General features: G+C 64.8%; 1 protein-coding gene across 1 annotated transcript; it reads left to right on the forward strand.

Annotated features, from left to right (window-relative positions):
- The first annotated feature begins 1,033 nt into the window (after positions 1 to 1,033).
- MSX1 (msh homeobox 1) lies at positions 1,034 to 4,621 on the forward strand. Its single transcript, XM_062212887.1, has 2 exons — positions 1,034 to 1,578; positions 3,600 to 4,621. Exons 1-2 carry the CDS (start codon positions 1,110 to 1,112, stop codon positions 4,040 to 4,042), a joined length of 912 nt encoding a protein of 303 aa, XP_062068871.1. The 5' UTR covers positions 1,034 to 1,109; the 3' UTR covers positions 4,043 to 4,621.
- The last annotated feature ends 12,041 nt before the right edge of the window (positions 4,622 to 16,662 follow it).

A 16,662-nucleotide genomic window follows, 5' to 3' on the forward strand; every position in this document is an offset into this window, starting at 1 on the left:
GCGCCCCCCGAGACCCAGACGCCGGGGCGCGCGACTCCCGCACACGCGCTGCTGGCGGTCACCTTGGGGCCCGATGAGTGTTGTGTGGACGTTTCTGTTGGTTTCATTCACACACATTCTACACCAAAAAAGACCCGGCGGTGTCTTTGCCCACCGGCCCCCGGAGAGGAGAGGTTCAGAGTTGGGGGAAAATGGAGTTGGGTGCAAACCGCCCAGTGACACGCGGCTCCCTGCAGCCACAGAACCCCAGGAACGGGGCTGTTTTCTGGCAAACTTGAGCCCAGCTCCAAGGAGAGACCGAGGCCCAGGTTCCCGGACCTGGAGGCAAAGTTTCCAAGATTGAAAGGGGGGAGAGAATGAGGGTCTTTTTAGATAAGAAATCAGCGTGTCTTTTTTTTTTTCCCCTGGGATAAATAACCCTGCCTTTAAAGAAAAGAGACAGGGGGACTATGTTTTAAAAAAAAAGATGACCTCAACTCTAATTAGCGCCAAGGAGAGGGGGCCGGAGAAACTGCCATTCTGGAGAGAAAGACGTAGTGGCAGAGCAGGAAGGGGGTGGGAACCGGGAGGGGTGGGAAGAGGGGCTGGGAGGGCAGCGCAGAGGGGCCGAGCAGTCCCCCGGGAACGCAGAGAGTCCGAGGCCCGGGATGTGGGGGGGCAGGCGCGCAGCGGCCGCCCGGGCTCCCGCCGCCCGAAGCTTCCCGGCACCCCTCCCCTCCTCCGCCTCCCCCGGCCCGGCCCTGCCCTGCGCGCCCCCGGCCCCGCGCGCTGCGGGGCGAGTCCTAGGAGCGCGGCCCAATGGGTCGCCCCGGGCCCGCCCCTCGCGCGCTGATTGGCCGCGGCGGCGCCGGCCTCGCCTTATTAGCAAGTTCTCTGGGGAGCGGCGGAGGAGCCGGCCTCGGCGGGTGCGCCCGGGAACTCGCCCTGCGCGGCGGCGGAGGCGGCGGGCAGCCAGGCCCAGCTCGCCGGGGCTGGCCTTCTGGGGAGGGGCGGGACGCGCGCGCGGGAGGGCTCGCCCGGCCAGGGCCCCGGGCGCTCGCAGAGGCCGGCCGCGCGCCCAGCTCGCCCGAAGCCCATGCCCGGCGGCTGGAGGGGGGACCCGGCTCTGCATGGCCCCGGCTGCTGACATGACTTCTTTGCCACTCGGTGTCAAAGTGGAGGACTCAGCCTTCGGCAAGCCGGCGGGAGCAGGCGCGGGCCAGGCCCCCAGCGCCGCCGCGGCCACGGCGGCCGCCATGGGCGCGGACGAGGAGGGGGCCAAGCCCAAAGTGTCCCCTTCGCTGCTGCCCTTCAGCGTGGAGGCGCTCATGGCCGACCACAGGAAGCCCGGGGCCAAGGAGAGCGTCCTGGCAGCCTCCGAGGGCGCGCCGGCGGCGGGAGGTTCGGCGCAACCGCTGGGCGCCCGGCCCGGGGGGCTCGGCGCTCCGGACGCCCCCTCCTCGCCGCGGCCGCTGGGCCATTTCTCGGTGGGGGGACTCCTGAAGCTGCCAGAAGATGCGCTCGTCAAAGCCGAGAGCCCCGAAAAGCCCGAGAGGACCCGGTGGATGCAGAGCGCCCGCTTCTCCCCGCCCCCGGCCAGTGAGTAGCCAGCGCCCGGGCGGCTGCGGGGGTGGGGTGGGGGAGGGGGCCCCGCGGGGGTGCAGGACCCGAGGGCGCCAGGCCGCGCGCCGGCGCCTGCTCGTCTCCGGCGTCTCCTACCTGCCGCCGGTACCTGGAGCCAGCGCCGCGGGGCCCCGGAGCGGGCAGGCCGGGGTTTGCGCCTCTCTGCGCCCGCACCCTGGAAGAGCGCGCGCGGCCTGGCGGAGACGCAGCTCGCCGTCCGTTTCCGCGGGCCCCTCGTCTCGGCCCCGCGATGCCGCGAGGGGGGAGGTCCCTTGCCGGACCCCGGGGCGCGGACAGCCCCTCTTGCTGCCCCTTCTAAGCGCCCCGGCCTGACCTTAAATCCTAGAGGCTGCATCGGAGGGGCGCGGGCATCTTTCCCGGGCGCCAAGTTTCACTTTCTCCCGGAGTCCTGGCCCCTGGCGTGAAGGACCCCCGCCTAGGGGCTCCCGGCTCTTCTCTGACTCCCGCCAAGGCCGAAGCGGGGCACGCGGTTCTTTGGGTGCAGGGGCTGACTTAGGGGGAGGGGGCGCTCAGCTCTCAGGGCAGGGGGCGGGGCGGGGAAAGCGCCCCCTCCGCTCTTCCCCGAGGCTCCCGGGCGTCTGGGACTGGGTGTCCCAACGGGCTGCAGCCGCGTGCAGGGGCCGCTTCCAGGGCCCCGCGGACTCGCGCCGAGATATTTCGGGAGTCCGGGAAATGCCCGAGTTTTCCTGGCTTCCTCCGATTATTTGGCGCCGCATAACAGCGGCCCGGATTGAATGGCGCGGCGCTGAGCACGGTTTCTATCTGGGGACTGCGCGTCTTTGAAAGGCCGGCCCCTCCCCGAGCCTCATGGCCGGAGACCGTGGCTGTAGCTTGCCCTGGACAGCACTGCTCCCCGAGGGCGGCCGCGCGGGGAGCCGGTCCGGGCGAGTGTCCCAGTCCCCCAGTGCCCGAGCCGGGAGGCAAGGGTGTTTGAACTCGAGATTTCGTTTCGCCCACATCCTGGTGTGCCCGGGAGGCCGAAGGATCATCATCTTATTTGTTCTGTGTTGTGATGCTGAAAACAATGTTCAACTCAAAACCCGCATGGTGAAACAGCCCGAGTCCGAATTCACTTTTCTAGAGGAAATCTGTGGCCGAGGCAAAGCGGCCTTGGGAATTCCGTGAGGGCCCCAGGCCCCCAGGGTCGCCTGTCCACCTTGTCCCAGGAGTGATTGGTTCCACTCGTGTCCGGCAGCCCCGCTGAGCCGAACCAGCCCCTGGCCTGCGGCTAGGCCTCCACCCGGGTGCTCACTCTGTCCATCCTTAAGGGTTGTTTTGAAGCCAAAAGAAAAAGACAGCTGGACACCGCTGCTCTCTGCACTGAGCCACAGGTCCAGCCGAAGCCATGGCCCACCCCAGCCCACAACAGACGGCGGGTGGCTGAAGCCCGAGGCCAGGCGCTGGCGGTGGGAGCGGCAAGAGCCCCATCTCCCCTCCCGATGACGCTGTTTGGGAGGGTTGACCACAACGGGGGCTCCGGTGATGGCCACCTTCCTGCCCCACTCCTGGGACTGCCCCAGACCCCAGATCCTGGGAAATGAGCTGGGGCTTGGACATCGGCAGTCTGAGCGGCTGAGCGCGCGGGGGCGTGCACAGAGAAGCCTTTGGCCAGCAACGAAGAGCTGAACGCTGAACGTGGCCTTGGGCTCGCGCCACCGCGGTGAACTCCCTGCGCGGGCTCGTGGGGCGAGGCCGGCCAGGCAGGGCCTACCTGAGGGGCAGCGCCACCCGGCCCCAGCCGCGGTGGGGCCTAGGACGCGGGTCTAGTTCTGCCCACCTGACACTTTCGGTTTGCAAAAAGTAGACCCAAACCGCTGGCTGGCGGGGCTGCGGTGGGATTTTCAGAATATTTTCCTGGGGCTGCCCACCAAGGCTGTAGGTGAACAGCAGCAGCGGGCGGCGTTGGTGTGGCCGCTCCTGCCTTGGGGGGCGCGGGCGCCGCCCCCTCTTAACCCGCTGCCTTTTGTCCCCCTTAGGGCGGCTGAGCCCCCCGGCCTGCACCCTGCGCAAGCACAAGACCAACCGCAAGCCGCGGACGCCTTTCACCACGGCGCAGCTGCTGGCGCTGGAGCGCAAGTTCCGCCAGAAGCAGTACTTGTCCATCGCGGAGCGCGCCGAGTTCTCCAGCTCGCTCAGCCTCACCGAGACGCAGGTGAAGATCTGGTTCCAGAACCGCCGCGCCAAGGCCAAGAGACTGCAGGAGGCCGAGCTGGAGAAGCTGAAGATGACCGCCAAGCCCATGCTGCCGCCGGCCGCCTTCGGCCTGTCTTTCCCTCTCGGCGGCCCCGCAGCCGTAGCGGCCGCCGCCGGCGCTTCGCTCTACAGCGCCTCAGGCCCCTTCCAGCGGGCCGCGCTGCCGGTGGCGCCCGTGGGACTCTACACGGCGCACGTAGGCTACAGCATGTACCACCTGACATAGAGGACCCCGGGCCGCCCACCTGCGCTGCCAGCCACGTCTTCTGCCAGCAGCAAGAGCGCACCCAACGCACCCCTGCTCCATCCGCACCGCGCCCCCTCTCTCTAGCCCCCCTCCCCCGCCACAGAGCTACACCGTGATGGGGCAGCCGAGGCCAGGGAAGTTAAGAGAGCCAAGCCGAGGTCCCCAGCAGAATGAGTGGTCGATCGGGACTGGAGGGCTCTGCTCCTGCGCTGGGGGCAGAGGGAGGGACAGCGCCTGCGGATTTTGCAATCGAACAGTTTGAGAGCCTGCAGGGTGATGAGGGCGTCGCGGTTCCTTCCGCTGCAAAGCGGTTGCTTGGGGTTAGGGGACACACAGATGCATCGCAAAGGTAGGTTGAAGGGACCTCTCTGACCGTCCAGAAAACAGTTGTAAAATTAAAAAAAAAAACCCGTTTCTATTTAACAATACATTTGTGTGGCGTTCAAGCTCCCCTTTGGAAGGGATTTGTGTGTACTATGTAATATACTGTATATTTGAAATTTATTATCATTTATATTATAGCTATATTTGTTAAATAAATTAATTTTAAGCTACAAGAAACCACCTGTTGACTGACGGAGTGTTTTGTTGTAATGCCGCTCCTCGCCTCCTCCCGGGGCACAGCTGCCTGTCAGTTCGACAGGACTTTGAGAGGCGACAACAGGATATGCGGGCACGGAGGGGGGTGTCCTTTGGAACACACGGGAGGGATTGGCGTGAGCAAAGTCAAGTGGAGAATTGAAGCAATTACCGGGGATAATTAGGCTCAATTTTCCAATTCACTCTAAGCTGAAATCGACACTCGCTCAGGCGACCCAGAACCGGCTCTTTCTTTTCTTCCTCCCCTTTTAACCTGTCTATGAAAACAAAGCGGTGGGCCCACAAGGGCTGATGGCTGCAGACAGCTTGGGAGGCGTCCCCGTCCCCAAAACCTGTTTTCCCACCGGAGACCAGGTTGGGGGGGGGGGGTGCGTGCCGTCGGCTTGCTTCTCGGCAGTGCGCCTTTGCCTGTGGCACAGAGTTTGTTCTCTGAGCACCCGAATGTGAGCGCAGTGCCTTCAGACCTGCCCCCCCGCCCCCCAATTGTGCAAGCCACAGCACAGGCCCAGGGTGGCGCCACCCACCGTGCACTCCTGCCTTGCCAGCCCTTCCCGGGAGCCCTGCATCCCAATCTTCCAGGAACACTGACACGAAGAACTTTGGAAGCCATGCAAGGCTGTGGAAGGCCAGGGAATACCCCCTAGTGAGTAAAGTTCCGTGCCCCAGGTACTGACCGCTCTGTCAGTTTCCCTTTGGGGGCTGTGGCTGGTTTCTACACGGCCTGCGCCTCCACACTCCACATGCGGGCCCAGGAAGGGCGAAGCCAGTGCACCAAGGGTTGTTAGCACCCGGTATCTGACTTTGGACCTGGGGAGAGGGGAACGCTGGAGTGCGCTGAGGGGTGTGCAGCTCCAGGCGGTCCAGAAAGCCGGGTTGGGAGCGCATAATCTGGGCAAGTTCTGGGGTCCCCAGGCCGAGACTCCTGCAAGCTCTCTGGCAAAGGTTCCATCTCCCCAGACTGTAGTCCGAACTTGTCACAGCCAGCCTCTCCCTGGGGGGGGGGGGGGCTGCCATGGACCCCAGGCGTCTGGGTGAACTCCTGGGGGTGGCTTTTGGTGTCAGGGTTCCAGACACATGGCCTGGACTTGGGGTGTGGGTCCCCACTCTTGGGGCGTGTCAGGCTGGGCTGCAGATCAGGATGGCGGGGTGCCGAGTCCCAGGGCCCCCAGCACAAACCTGGGTTCCTTTCTGGCACACCCCTGCGGACATAGCATTGAGTCCGACTGCCTGCCTGCCTGACCCTGGCCCTCAGACTAACCACCTGTGAAATGGGCCTGGGGATCCGCCCCGCCCACCTCCCCCGGCGTTTGTCGGAGCCAGCAGTGGAAGCTCCGCGGGGGTCTGTGATGCTCAGCACCGCCCCCCCCCCCCCCCCAGCGCTCCCCGGGGTTGGGAGCCCTTCCCGCGTCTTCTGGAGAGGGGGATGGCGGGGCGGGATCGGGTGTCTCCTCTGGCCCAGGCTCTGGGGCCTCCTGGCTCCTCCGAATTTGGCAATTTGGGGTCGAGGCAAATTTAGAGCAACATAATTGCCGTAATGAGCAACGGCTCGCGCTCCGCAGACGCGCCGCGGCTCCAGCGAGGCGGTAGCTGCAGGCGAGGTAGGCGCGCTCCCCGCCCCCTCCTGCTCCCCGCGCCGCAGCCGCGGAGACAGGGGCCTGCCGCCCGGGACCCCCGCCCACGCGCGCCTCTGCCTCTGGCTTCGGGCCTTGGGTGGCGGTTTCCTTCCACTTAGTGCCTCCTTCGTTTTCCCAGGATTTTTTTTTTTTTTTTTTGGTCTAGCCCTTTCATTGCCCCCTTTTGTTTCTGAGTTCCCTCTCCCAACAGGGTGTGCACACAGAAGGCGCTCAATAATTGTTGGGCCGGAGCGGCGCGCCGGTGCGGTCTTGGGACCGGATCGCTTTCCGCCTGCTCCAATCCTTGGATCCACTCCCTGGATTTATCCCTCGAGGTCGGGGCGCAGGGGGTTCTGGCCAGGCCCTTGGCGGATCAATCTCTCGCTCCCTCAAGGAAGCAAGGCCTGGGCGATGCCTCCCGCGGAGTCGCCGCGAGGTTGGGACCCAGCAGGAGCCCGCACTTGGCACGGGGCCGCCCGCGCCGCCTCGGATGCGCTTCTGGGCGAACCTTGGCGGAGGGGACTTGGCCTTCCTAGGGTCACAACAGTTCCTACAGGGCAGAGCGGATCCACGCCTTCCCCGCTTGCTCTGCCCAGCTGTCCCTCGCTGAACTTCACCCGAAGTCCTGCTCCGGAGAGGGGTCCGTCGCTGCCCCCGCGCGCACCCTGCTGGCGAGGGTCTTTTCTCTCCCGGCGGAGGCGGCGATCTGCGGGCTGGGGCCCGCGAGGCCGGCGTGAGGCTGCAGAGCTGCGCTCGGCCGCCTTGGCATTCGTTCCTCGGTTCGCTGAGGCCGGTGCCGAAGACCCAGACGGCGCGAGGGTCCCCCGCGAGGCAGCAGCTGCGTCAGCGAATCCTTTGGTGGCGCCCTCCACCCCCTTAGTGACCCAAGACCCCAAGGTGAGCGCAGCCCCGCCCAGGCCCGCGCCCGCCGGGAGCCCTCGGGGGGCGCAGTGGGGAGCGGCGAGGAGAGGCCGCGGCCGCCTTTCAACTCGGCGGCTGGCGCCGGCCTGGCCGGGCCCCCGGGGCCGCGCGGCCTCCCTGGCTCCGTCCCGCCCTCCCAGGCGCTCGCACCGCCGCAAATCGGGGACAGACCCCGACCCTGTCTCCGCGGCTGCGGGCGCCCGGGAAGCACCTGACCCCACGCCAGTGCCCACTCTCCAGAGCACCCCGACGGCCCCGCCCAGAGCGGCGGGATTCCTTCCGCCTCCCCCGACTGCGCTGGCTCCCGGGCGCACCCCAGCCTCCTGTTCCCCCTGGTCGGCCTCCTCCACAGCGCCCTCCCGCGGCCCGCGGGTCCACGCCCGGCTCCGCAGTGCCCGAAGCTGGACGCGGCTCCCTCCGCAACAGAGGGAGTGCACACGCACACCATCGAGGCAGCACACCCGCGCACACCGCAACCAACAACGCCTGCGCGCACGGCCAACGCGCATCGCCAGCCACACGCAGCCCACGAGAGCTGTACCACCAACGCTCACGACCCAGACGCACGGCCCGACGCACAGGCCACCCTCGCGGGTCCCTGCAATTCTGAGACCCAGCATCTGGTGACCCCGGGAGAGATGCGGGCAGGGAAAGAGGGACCCCCAGATGCAACGTATTTAGAACGCCACACGCAGCGTCTGGGGAGAGGCGGGCGAAGCGACTCTGGGCCCCGGTCTGGGCCCGAGAGAGGCAGCGCAGCGGGCTGGGATGGGAGGTCGCGCGGTGTGGGTGCAGGGCGTCAGGGGTGTGTGTGCGGGGATCTGGCTCCCCGGCCCGCGCGTGCGTGGGGGAACTCTAGGACGGCGGAGTTTTACCGCTTTGGGAGGCGGGTGCGGGACCGCTGGGAGCCTTCTTCCAAGAACAGCACGGGCACTGCGGGGCTCCTCGCTCCTCCTCGGCCCGCGGGGAGGGTCTGGAGTGCCTGGCTCCAAAGGGATCAGACCCGACCCTCTGCGGAAGCCTGGCCGAACCCAAGCTCAAGGTCGGGCGTGTCCACCCAGCGCGCCTCTCGCTGGGTCCGAGAAGGCGGGGCTTGGCAAGCAGCCAGGGGACCGGAGGCGGGGGCGGCGGCCCGCCTGCAGGCAGGTGCAGAGTGCTGGGTTTGGTACTCACAGCTGTGAGACCGTGGGCGAGGTACTCCGGATCTCTGAACCTCGCTTTCCCATGGACAGAGGGTGGAACTGGAGCGATTTCTTTCTGTTAGGGGATGAGATGCAGTACTCCAAGATGCTTGGCGCTGGTAGCAGTAAATGTTGGTTATGGGAGCCGGCGCTGTGGTGGAGCCGGCAAAGCCTCCGCTTGCGACTGCGGAGCTGCCGGTTCCTGTCCTGGCCGGTCCGTTTCCGATCCACCTCCCTACTGTGGCCTGGGAAAAGCCGTGGGAGATGGCTCAAGTCCTGGGGCCCCTGCACCCACGTTTGAGAACGGGAAGAAGCTCCTAGCTCTTGACTCCTGGCCTAGGGCTGGCAGTTGGGGCCATCTGGAGAGTGAACTAGTGGATGGAAGATCTGCCCCCCCCCCCACTCTCACTTTCAAATAAATCCCTTTTTTAAAAATAACAAAATAAATGTTGATTATGAATGCTTAACAGAGAAGTGTCAAAGGTGGAAGGGCTGTCTGTCCTCTCCTTCAGGAGGCCCTGGGAGCTGACCCTACTGCGGGGTGCCCGGGGAGATGGGCGGGGCCTGGCTGGGGGGGATACAGACCTGCCCGCGGGGGGAGGGGGGATACAGACCTGCGGGAGGCGGTGAGGGTCGGGGTTAAAAGAGGAAGGGTGTCCTGATGCAGCGGGCGGGATCCCGCATCCCCTACCCAAGTTCCCACCGGGTCCCTGCTGCTCCACTTCTGACCCAGATCCACGGGGACGCACCTGGGAAGCCTGGCCCAAGTGCAGGAGCCCCTGCAACCCGTGTGGGAGACCGCGATGGAGCTCCTGGCCCCTAGCTTCCGCCTCCACCAACCTGAGTGTTGCCTCGGGGGCTGGAAGATCTTCCTCTTATCCGCCTTGCAAATATAAATAATATATTTTGTAAAGTGGATTCAGGAGCCTGCCCTAAGTCGGAGTCCGGTTGGGATAGACCGAAGGGAGGCCCCCTCGGCGGCCTTTGCTGCCCATTTTACAGGCGAAGAGACTGAGGCTGGGTCGGCATCCGAAGCCCTAGGATTTCGAGGGCCCGCCTCCTCCCCCGCCAGCAAGGTTTTGACCCACGCGCGGCTGCGAGCGTGTCCGCGCGCGCCCTTGGCGCTGTGAGCGCAGTTTGCGGTGTTGGCGACCGGGAGGGCGACCCGCGAGGCCCCAAAGCTGGCCCTTCGAGGGGCCATCCCCCTGCCTCGCCCGCCGGGCTCTCCCCCGTGTCGCCTGGGCCCTCGGTCGCCCGAGGTTGGGGCGAGTGAGGCCAACACCTCCCTGAAGCCATGGCCGAGAAGGCTCCTCCTCCGGGGAGACCTCAGGGCCAGCGGCGGAGTGAGACTCCGCTTCCATCTGTCAAATGGGTTCAGCAGTGACCCCTGGCAGAGCTGGAGAGAGTGGGACAGACAGGGCTCTCCCCGGGCTGTCCCAGCACCTGGTTCCGGGTTTGGCGGCGGCGGTGGGGACCTCACAGCTGCCCCTCCCGGTGTCACTCAGCTAACAATCCCCTACAAATCCCCATCACCAGGTGTTTGCGCGCCCTTGTGATCCCCAGTGCGTGGCTATGGAAACCGGGGCCATGGCGCATCCAGGGACGCAGGCAAACAGCTTCCAGCCCCGGCTGAGCGTGGTCACTTGGCCTCCGAAAGCCTCAGCTTCCTGGCCTGCGGAATGGGGTCACGTCCAGGCTGCGGGCGGAGGAAGCTGCGGGTCCCTGGAACGCGCGGGGAGAGTGGGAGAGCGCGGAGCCCAGCGGCACCGGGTGGGATGGCGGCTGCGCTCGCGCGCCCCTCTCTGGCCGCGTCCCTTCCGGCGGCCCCGCACAGGAAGCCCCTAATTCTCCCATCCCCGAGGGCGAGGGCGTGGGGAGGGCCGTCTTAGCCCCTGGGCCACGTCCGCAAGGAGGGGAGGCCGTGATCTGTGCGCCTCTGCGGACCGAATCAGACAGCTCTTGGTCCCCCCACCCCCCACCCCGCCCCGTGCAGCAGCCGCGGCATGGAGAGGAAAGTAGCTTCCCCGGCGGGCGGCTAAGAACCCGTCTGTGGCTTCTGCGGACCGCGCCGACCGGGCCGGGGGCAGGCGGTGTCCGGGCGCGAACCGGGTCCTGGGCAGGTGACCTGAGTTGCCTCGCTCTAGAGACACCGTGAGAGATGCGCCCTGGTGCCCGTGGGGTCACCGTCCTCTTTTACAGATGAGACACAGGCTCACAGGGGGCCTGGGGCTCGGCCAAGGTCCCAGACTGTAGTCCAGTGTCTCATTAACACAATCAGGGTGGTGAGGAGACACACAGGCCGCCTGGCGCACCCTTGGGGCCCATCTCCACAGAGGCCGGTCAGGAGGGTGATGAGGGACCAGAGACCCCCAGGAGAGGGACTGGTGCTGGTGGCCACAGGGGCCACTGTAGGAATGCAGGGGAGCCTCTGCGGAGGCCTGGGTAGAGGGGGAGTGATGGCTGCCTTCTGCAGCTCCCTTCCTCCTTACTCTGCCCCCACCCAAGGATTCCGGGAGAGACTTCCGGGGCCCAGGAACCTGCTGTTCCTCCCTCTGCCTTCACCAGATTAAAGTCTCAGATCTCAGACCCCAGCGTGGGGTCCTGAAACTGCACCTGTGGAGGGGCCAGCTGGGTGTCAGCTGTGCGGGGTGGGGGGGTCTGCCCCGACACCCACTGGTCTACCACAGCTCCCGACTCCGCGCGCCTGCCCCTCCCTCTGACACCCTGTTTGGCTCCCTCTGGCCCAGCTGTGTGCCAGCTGTGCAGGCTCCACAGGCGGCCAGCGTTCTGAGAGCTGATCCTGGGACATGGGCCTTGACCACAGAGAAGAGAGACTTTTCCCGAACTGGGGCAGCTGGGATGCCAGACCTGTGCCAACAGCTGCACGCACACAGTGCCACCCAGCCCCCAGCCCCACGAGAGTCAGCTAAGAAAGGTAGGGTGGGGAGAGGTGAAGGCACCTGGGTCCCAGCTAGAGCAAATTCCAACCCAGGTAGCCAGGAGTTCCCTAGGGAGCAAAACCTGGGGCGGTGCTGTGTAGCTGGTGCTAGTGCAGGGTGGGCGCTGGGAGGGGAGAAAGCCAGACAGGAAGGCACCCCCCTCCCCAGCTGCGGCTGGATAACTCTCAATTCTCTTTCCTTTGTGTTGTTATGGGTCCATTGAACAGAGACAGCGCTGGAGTCTCAGTTTCTTTCCTGCTCCTACGATCAGCACCCCATCCCGCTGCCACTGGTCCATCCCCAGCACCCCAGATGTGACCCCTGCTTTGTCCTGAGTGCCTCTGTCCAGCAGTGCCCAGCTCCTCCCCGCCAGGCAAGCAGACCACCTGGCCGAGAAACTGCACCAGTTTTGGAGGTGGGGAGTTGGAGCAGGTGCACCCCACAGGTCGCGGTCTACAGCACAGCCCCTGTGCTGTGGTTCCAATGTCCAGAATTGGATCCAGAATTGGATCCCATGGTGGGGGAGCCGGGGGAGGACAAGGGGACCCCTTGCACCCCTTCTCAGATTTCTTGTCCCTTAGTTTTCTCTGCTAGTAACAGATTCTCAGCGCCTTATGTGGGAAGGTAGAGGGGCCCGCACAGTCCCTGGGACACTGGCCACTGAAGTGGCCTTCACTGTGAGGCATGGGTGTGAGGCAACGTGGACAAGGCGGTGTGGAGGCAGAGACCCCCGTCCCTGGCCCTGGTCACGTGGAGTGACGCTACCAGCCAGGATCGAAAACCCAGGGGTGTGACCCCGACAGGGCTCCCGAGGAGGGGATTCTGAGAATAGAGAAGTCCAGGCCAGGGGGCAGCAAGTGCACAGTCCCCCCCCCCATCCCCAGTCGAGGACCTGGGTAGAGCCGGGTCTCTGATCCTCTTTCAGCTGTGTCTTACTGGGGGCATCTCGGCTTTTTTTTTTTTTTTTTTTTAAAGATTTATTTATTGGCTGGGGCTGGGCCAGGCTGAAGCCACAAGCCAGGAACCCCATCCTGGTCTCCCATGTGGGTGCAGGAAGCCAAGCACTCGGGCTATCTTCTCTGTTGCTTCCCCAGCTCATTAGCAGGGAGCTGGAGCAGACATGGAGCAGCCGGGACTCATGCTGGCACGCGTGGGATGCTGGTGTCGCGGGTGGCGGCTTGGCTCGCTGGCGGCTCTGCTTTTACACTGAATTCCCAGACCTTGTCTCCTCCCATCATCACCAGGCGAGCAGCAGGAGTGAGCCCTCACTGTGCCCACTTCACAGATGAGGTCACTGGAGCCTCGTGGCCTGCCTGTGGTTATAGTGCACGAGAGGGTGGATTGGGGGCGAGAAGGCAGGCCCCGGTCACCCCGCTACACCCAGCTGCCTCCAGATGAACCATTTTTAAGAGAGGACTTGAAACCCTGCCTGCATCCATGCAAGCGGGACAGGGCCACAAGGAGTGTCCCAGGGCGTGGAGAGACAGAGATGCAACACAGCCTTCGGAGAGGGGGGCTCCTGGGAGGTTGGGAAGCCTTGATTCGGGGGCGCTCGTGCACCTCAGGGGACCTCAGGTTCCCGTGCAGCACCTGGCTCCCCGGGCAGGATTCCAAAGCCCCTTGCTGTGGTTGGTGCCGTCGGGAGGGTGTCGGAGACGGCTTCACCGAAGGGGGTACCAGCCCCTGCCCTGGGAGCAGCTGGGCCGTTCCTCCGTCCTCCTGCCCCTTGCCGGGCTGGCGTCCTGCCTGGGACCTGTGCCCAGCCCGCCAGAGCCCGTCCTGAAGGCTTCGTAATTTTATCTTTGAACTTCTGCTGGGAAACGGAGCACTGCGGCCCCACCCCATCCAGGGACTGCTGGGCGTTCTACCTGGTGGCGCTCGGGTGCCACGCAGAGAGAAGTCCGGGCTGGGGCTCTCTGGGTGGGGCCTGGCGGGCGGTGGCTGTCCTCGCTGGGGCTGGCAGTGACACACGTCCAGCAGGGAACTTGGTGAGAGTGAGCTTCGTGCTGATCTAAGGACCCCCACCCCTTACCCTGGCACAGGGATTGCAATGCCCTTGGGCTGCCTGTCTGCCATGGGTTGGGCAGGGGCCCGTGGGTAGAGGAGATGGAGGGACACCTGCCAGCCCCATTCTCAGCCCTGGCTGGCACTGAAGACCTGAGAAAACCTGTTGCAGAGGTCAGGGGTGAGAACAGAGTGAAAGGAGACAGCCTTAGATGTCTTAGCACCCGCCCCCTCTTTCTGAACGGGGAACCTGCGCTTCCTTTGGCACTGGACTCACTGCTGACATACCTGGCCCTGGCCCCTGTTTGCCCAGGGGCTTGTGGGCATTTCTTCCCGGAGGCGCAGCGCCCCAGGCCGGTCAGCAGGGCTGAGCCAGCAGAGGTCTGGGTGTGGGCAGGAGCAAGCTGTGAGCTCATCCGCATGTCGTCGAGGGAAGAGAGGACGTCCAGTCCTTGGTGCCCGCCGCTGCACAAGGGGGCCCCTCGCAGCTGTCAGGGGAGTCTCAGGCTGAGCCTGGGGGACAGCAGTGAGTGTGCATCCTGGTGACCCCAGGAGGAAACAGGCTCAGAGAGCTGGGGACAGCCCCAGTGTCACAGGTGCCAGGGCAGGACAGACCAGTAGGGGCCTCAGGCGGTCTGGTCCAATTCCAGCCTCTTGAGTCACAAATTCACAAGGCAGGGACAATCGCCTCCCCTTCCCCAGCCCAACCCCATTGCTAGTTTCTTCTGGAACCATCGGGGGGAGCAGAGCGCCTCCCACTGGGAGGACCTGGAAGGGGGTGGCTTGAGTCTGCTCCCCTGGGGGTTTGAAGAGCCCCAAGTACCTCTGCTGAGACCACGTGGACACCTCTGAGTCTCCCCACCTGCAGTCCCTTGTCCTAACACTCAGCTGTTTGTTTCCTGATTGGTTTGGGTCCATGGGAACGTGGGGCACGCACAGGCGCTGGTACACTGTGGGCAGCAAGCAACGCTTGTTAATTGATCGATTGATTGATTGATTGAATGAAGCCAACCTCTGCACCCGTGCTCCAATGTATGTTGCCTGTCATGGGGCCCTCATCCATCCGTCCATCCGTCCACCCATCCACCCATCTGTGCAGTCACTCACTTAGCATCCATCCTATCTCCATAAAGGGCGTCAGTGATGTCCCTGGGACTGGGGAGTCCCTGGCGAGAAGAGCCGGGATCTGTGCACTTAGGGGAGTTTAGGAGGAGGTGGACGTTAAAGACGACACAGGGGCCAGGGTGATGGTGCAGCGGCTGACGCGCTGACGCTGCAGCCTCTGACGCCAGCACCCATGTCGGAGCAGTCTCCAGGCGGCTCCACTTCCCATCCAGCCCCTGCTAACGCACCTGGGAAGGCAGCAGAGGACAGCCCAGGTGCTTGGACCCCTGCACCCATGTGGGAGACCCGGGAGGAGCTCCAGGTTCCTGGCTTTGGCCTGGCCCAGCCCTGGCTGTTGCAGCCATTTGGGGAGGGCACAGTGAGTGGGTGGGGGTGGGGGTTTCTCTCTCTGTGTCACTCTGCCTTTCACATACATAAAATGTCAGAAATACTCCTGAAGTTATCATTTTGATCAGTGAGGCTGAGCTGAGGGCGCCGCGCACACGGTTCTACTGAGACATCACCTTGAACGTGAGGCCGCCCCCGCCTCCCCCGTCCCTCTCCTCCGAGAAGGAGGCAGAGACGTGGGGGCCAGGGGCTCAGCGTGGGGGCGCCAGCTGGGAGCCGGCCCCGGGTCTGGCTGCCGTGGGAGCTGTGTTCTGCCGCCTCCCCCAGCCCAGCCTTTTTTCTGCTGAAGCCTCTTCCCCTCCCCGCTGGCTTCTGGCTTCTTCCTCCCTCCCCTGGCTGGGCGGCCAGCCCTGCTCAGCTCTCCACGGCAGCTGTGGGAGGGGCTTTTACAAACGTGCACCAGAGGATTTCGCTCCCCGGTCACAGCTCCCATCGCGCTCACCATTACACGTCCAGTCCCTACCGGATCTGGCTCCCCAACCCCCTTTTCCAATCGCGCTGCTGCCAGTGTGACTCCCTGGCCTCCACCATCTCTGGAGCACAGCACCCGCCTCCCTGCCGCAGGGCCTTTGCACTGGGTGTTCTCGGGCCGGCTGCGCTCCTCCATCTGTTTTCTGCTGTGGCTCCTGGTGGGGCCACTGGACGGCAACCAGGTCCACACTGGGTGCTGAGCCCAGTTCTCCGTCCTGTCCTGCCTGCATCCGTCTCCCTGAGGAGATGCCGGGAGGCAAGGAGGTGGCCACTGAGGGGTCAGCAGCCTCCCCCCAGCTGGCCCTGGCAGCCCCCGGAACTTGGGGACACAGCGCAGGAGGAGCCGGTGGCCTCGTTTCCGTGTGGACCTGCCGGTCCCACTCCTTCCAGCATTTTCCTGTCCAGAGCAGGTGGAGGACACCTTGCCAGCCAAGGACGGAATGGACTCGGGGCGGCAGGCTTTCTGGGGCGGCGGTGGAAGGCCAGCGCTGTCCCCTGAGGACTCACACTATCCGTCTTTGTATCTGTGTAATGGGAGTTCTGATACTCCCTGCCTCGCGGGATTGTAAAGAGCGCCAGTGATTGGAGGCCCGTGAACTTGCACTGCCATCAGGCTCTTGGGACACCGGAGCCAGGAGCCTGGAGGCTTCTGCTGTTTGCTGTCCTCTCACCCCCAACCCAACAAGAGCCAGGAGGGCGCAGAGGCGCGGGGAGGGGAGATGCGTGGCCACGTCCGCCAATGGATCCGCCTCCCGTGCGCCCCTGCCCCCCCCCCCCCCCCCCGCACGCCCACACCGCACAGGGCCCCTGGCACGAGAGGCTGGAGGGTTCGCCCAAGGTTGCACAGTGAGGGACAGCCCAGGACGGGAGCCAGGCGCTGGGATTCCTGGAGCAGCGATGCAGTCTGGTCACGTTGTCACGCATTGCGACTGGCTGAGCTTTTTCGTTTTCATGACTTGGCTGAGCTTGAGCCTTGAGATACTGGGACTTGGACCCGGATTTACTGCTAACCCCGGGCCAGAGCCCAGCCAGGACACCGCACAGCTCCGGGGGGGAGTTTTCCCAGCCCTGCTCAGCCAGTGATGCCCCTGGGACCGGGGTTGCTAACAGTGCCCAAGGGCAGGTAGCCCAGCAGATGCTGCTCAGATAAGGGGGCTGCCTGTGCCCCTGGTTGGGGGGGAGGTTTGCACCTAATGGGTTCTTCATGCCTGTTGCTTCATTTTATTCTGTTAAAGATTTATTTATTTGAAATGCGGGGGAGGGGGGGACAGAGAGAGAGAGAGAGATTCCCCATGTGCTGGCTCCCTCCCCAGAGTGCCCACAAGAGCTGGGGCTGAGCCAGGCCAAAGCCAGGAGCC

This window comes from Lepus europaeus, chromosome 16 (assembly GCF_033115175.1).
Source record: "Lepus europaeus isolate LE1 chromosome 16, mLepTim1.pri, whole genome shotgun sequence".
Taxonomy (NCBI): domain Eukaryota; kingdom Metazoa; phylum Chordata; class Mammalia; order Lagomorpha; family Leporidae; genus Lepus; species Lepus europaeus.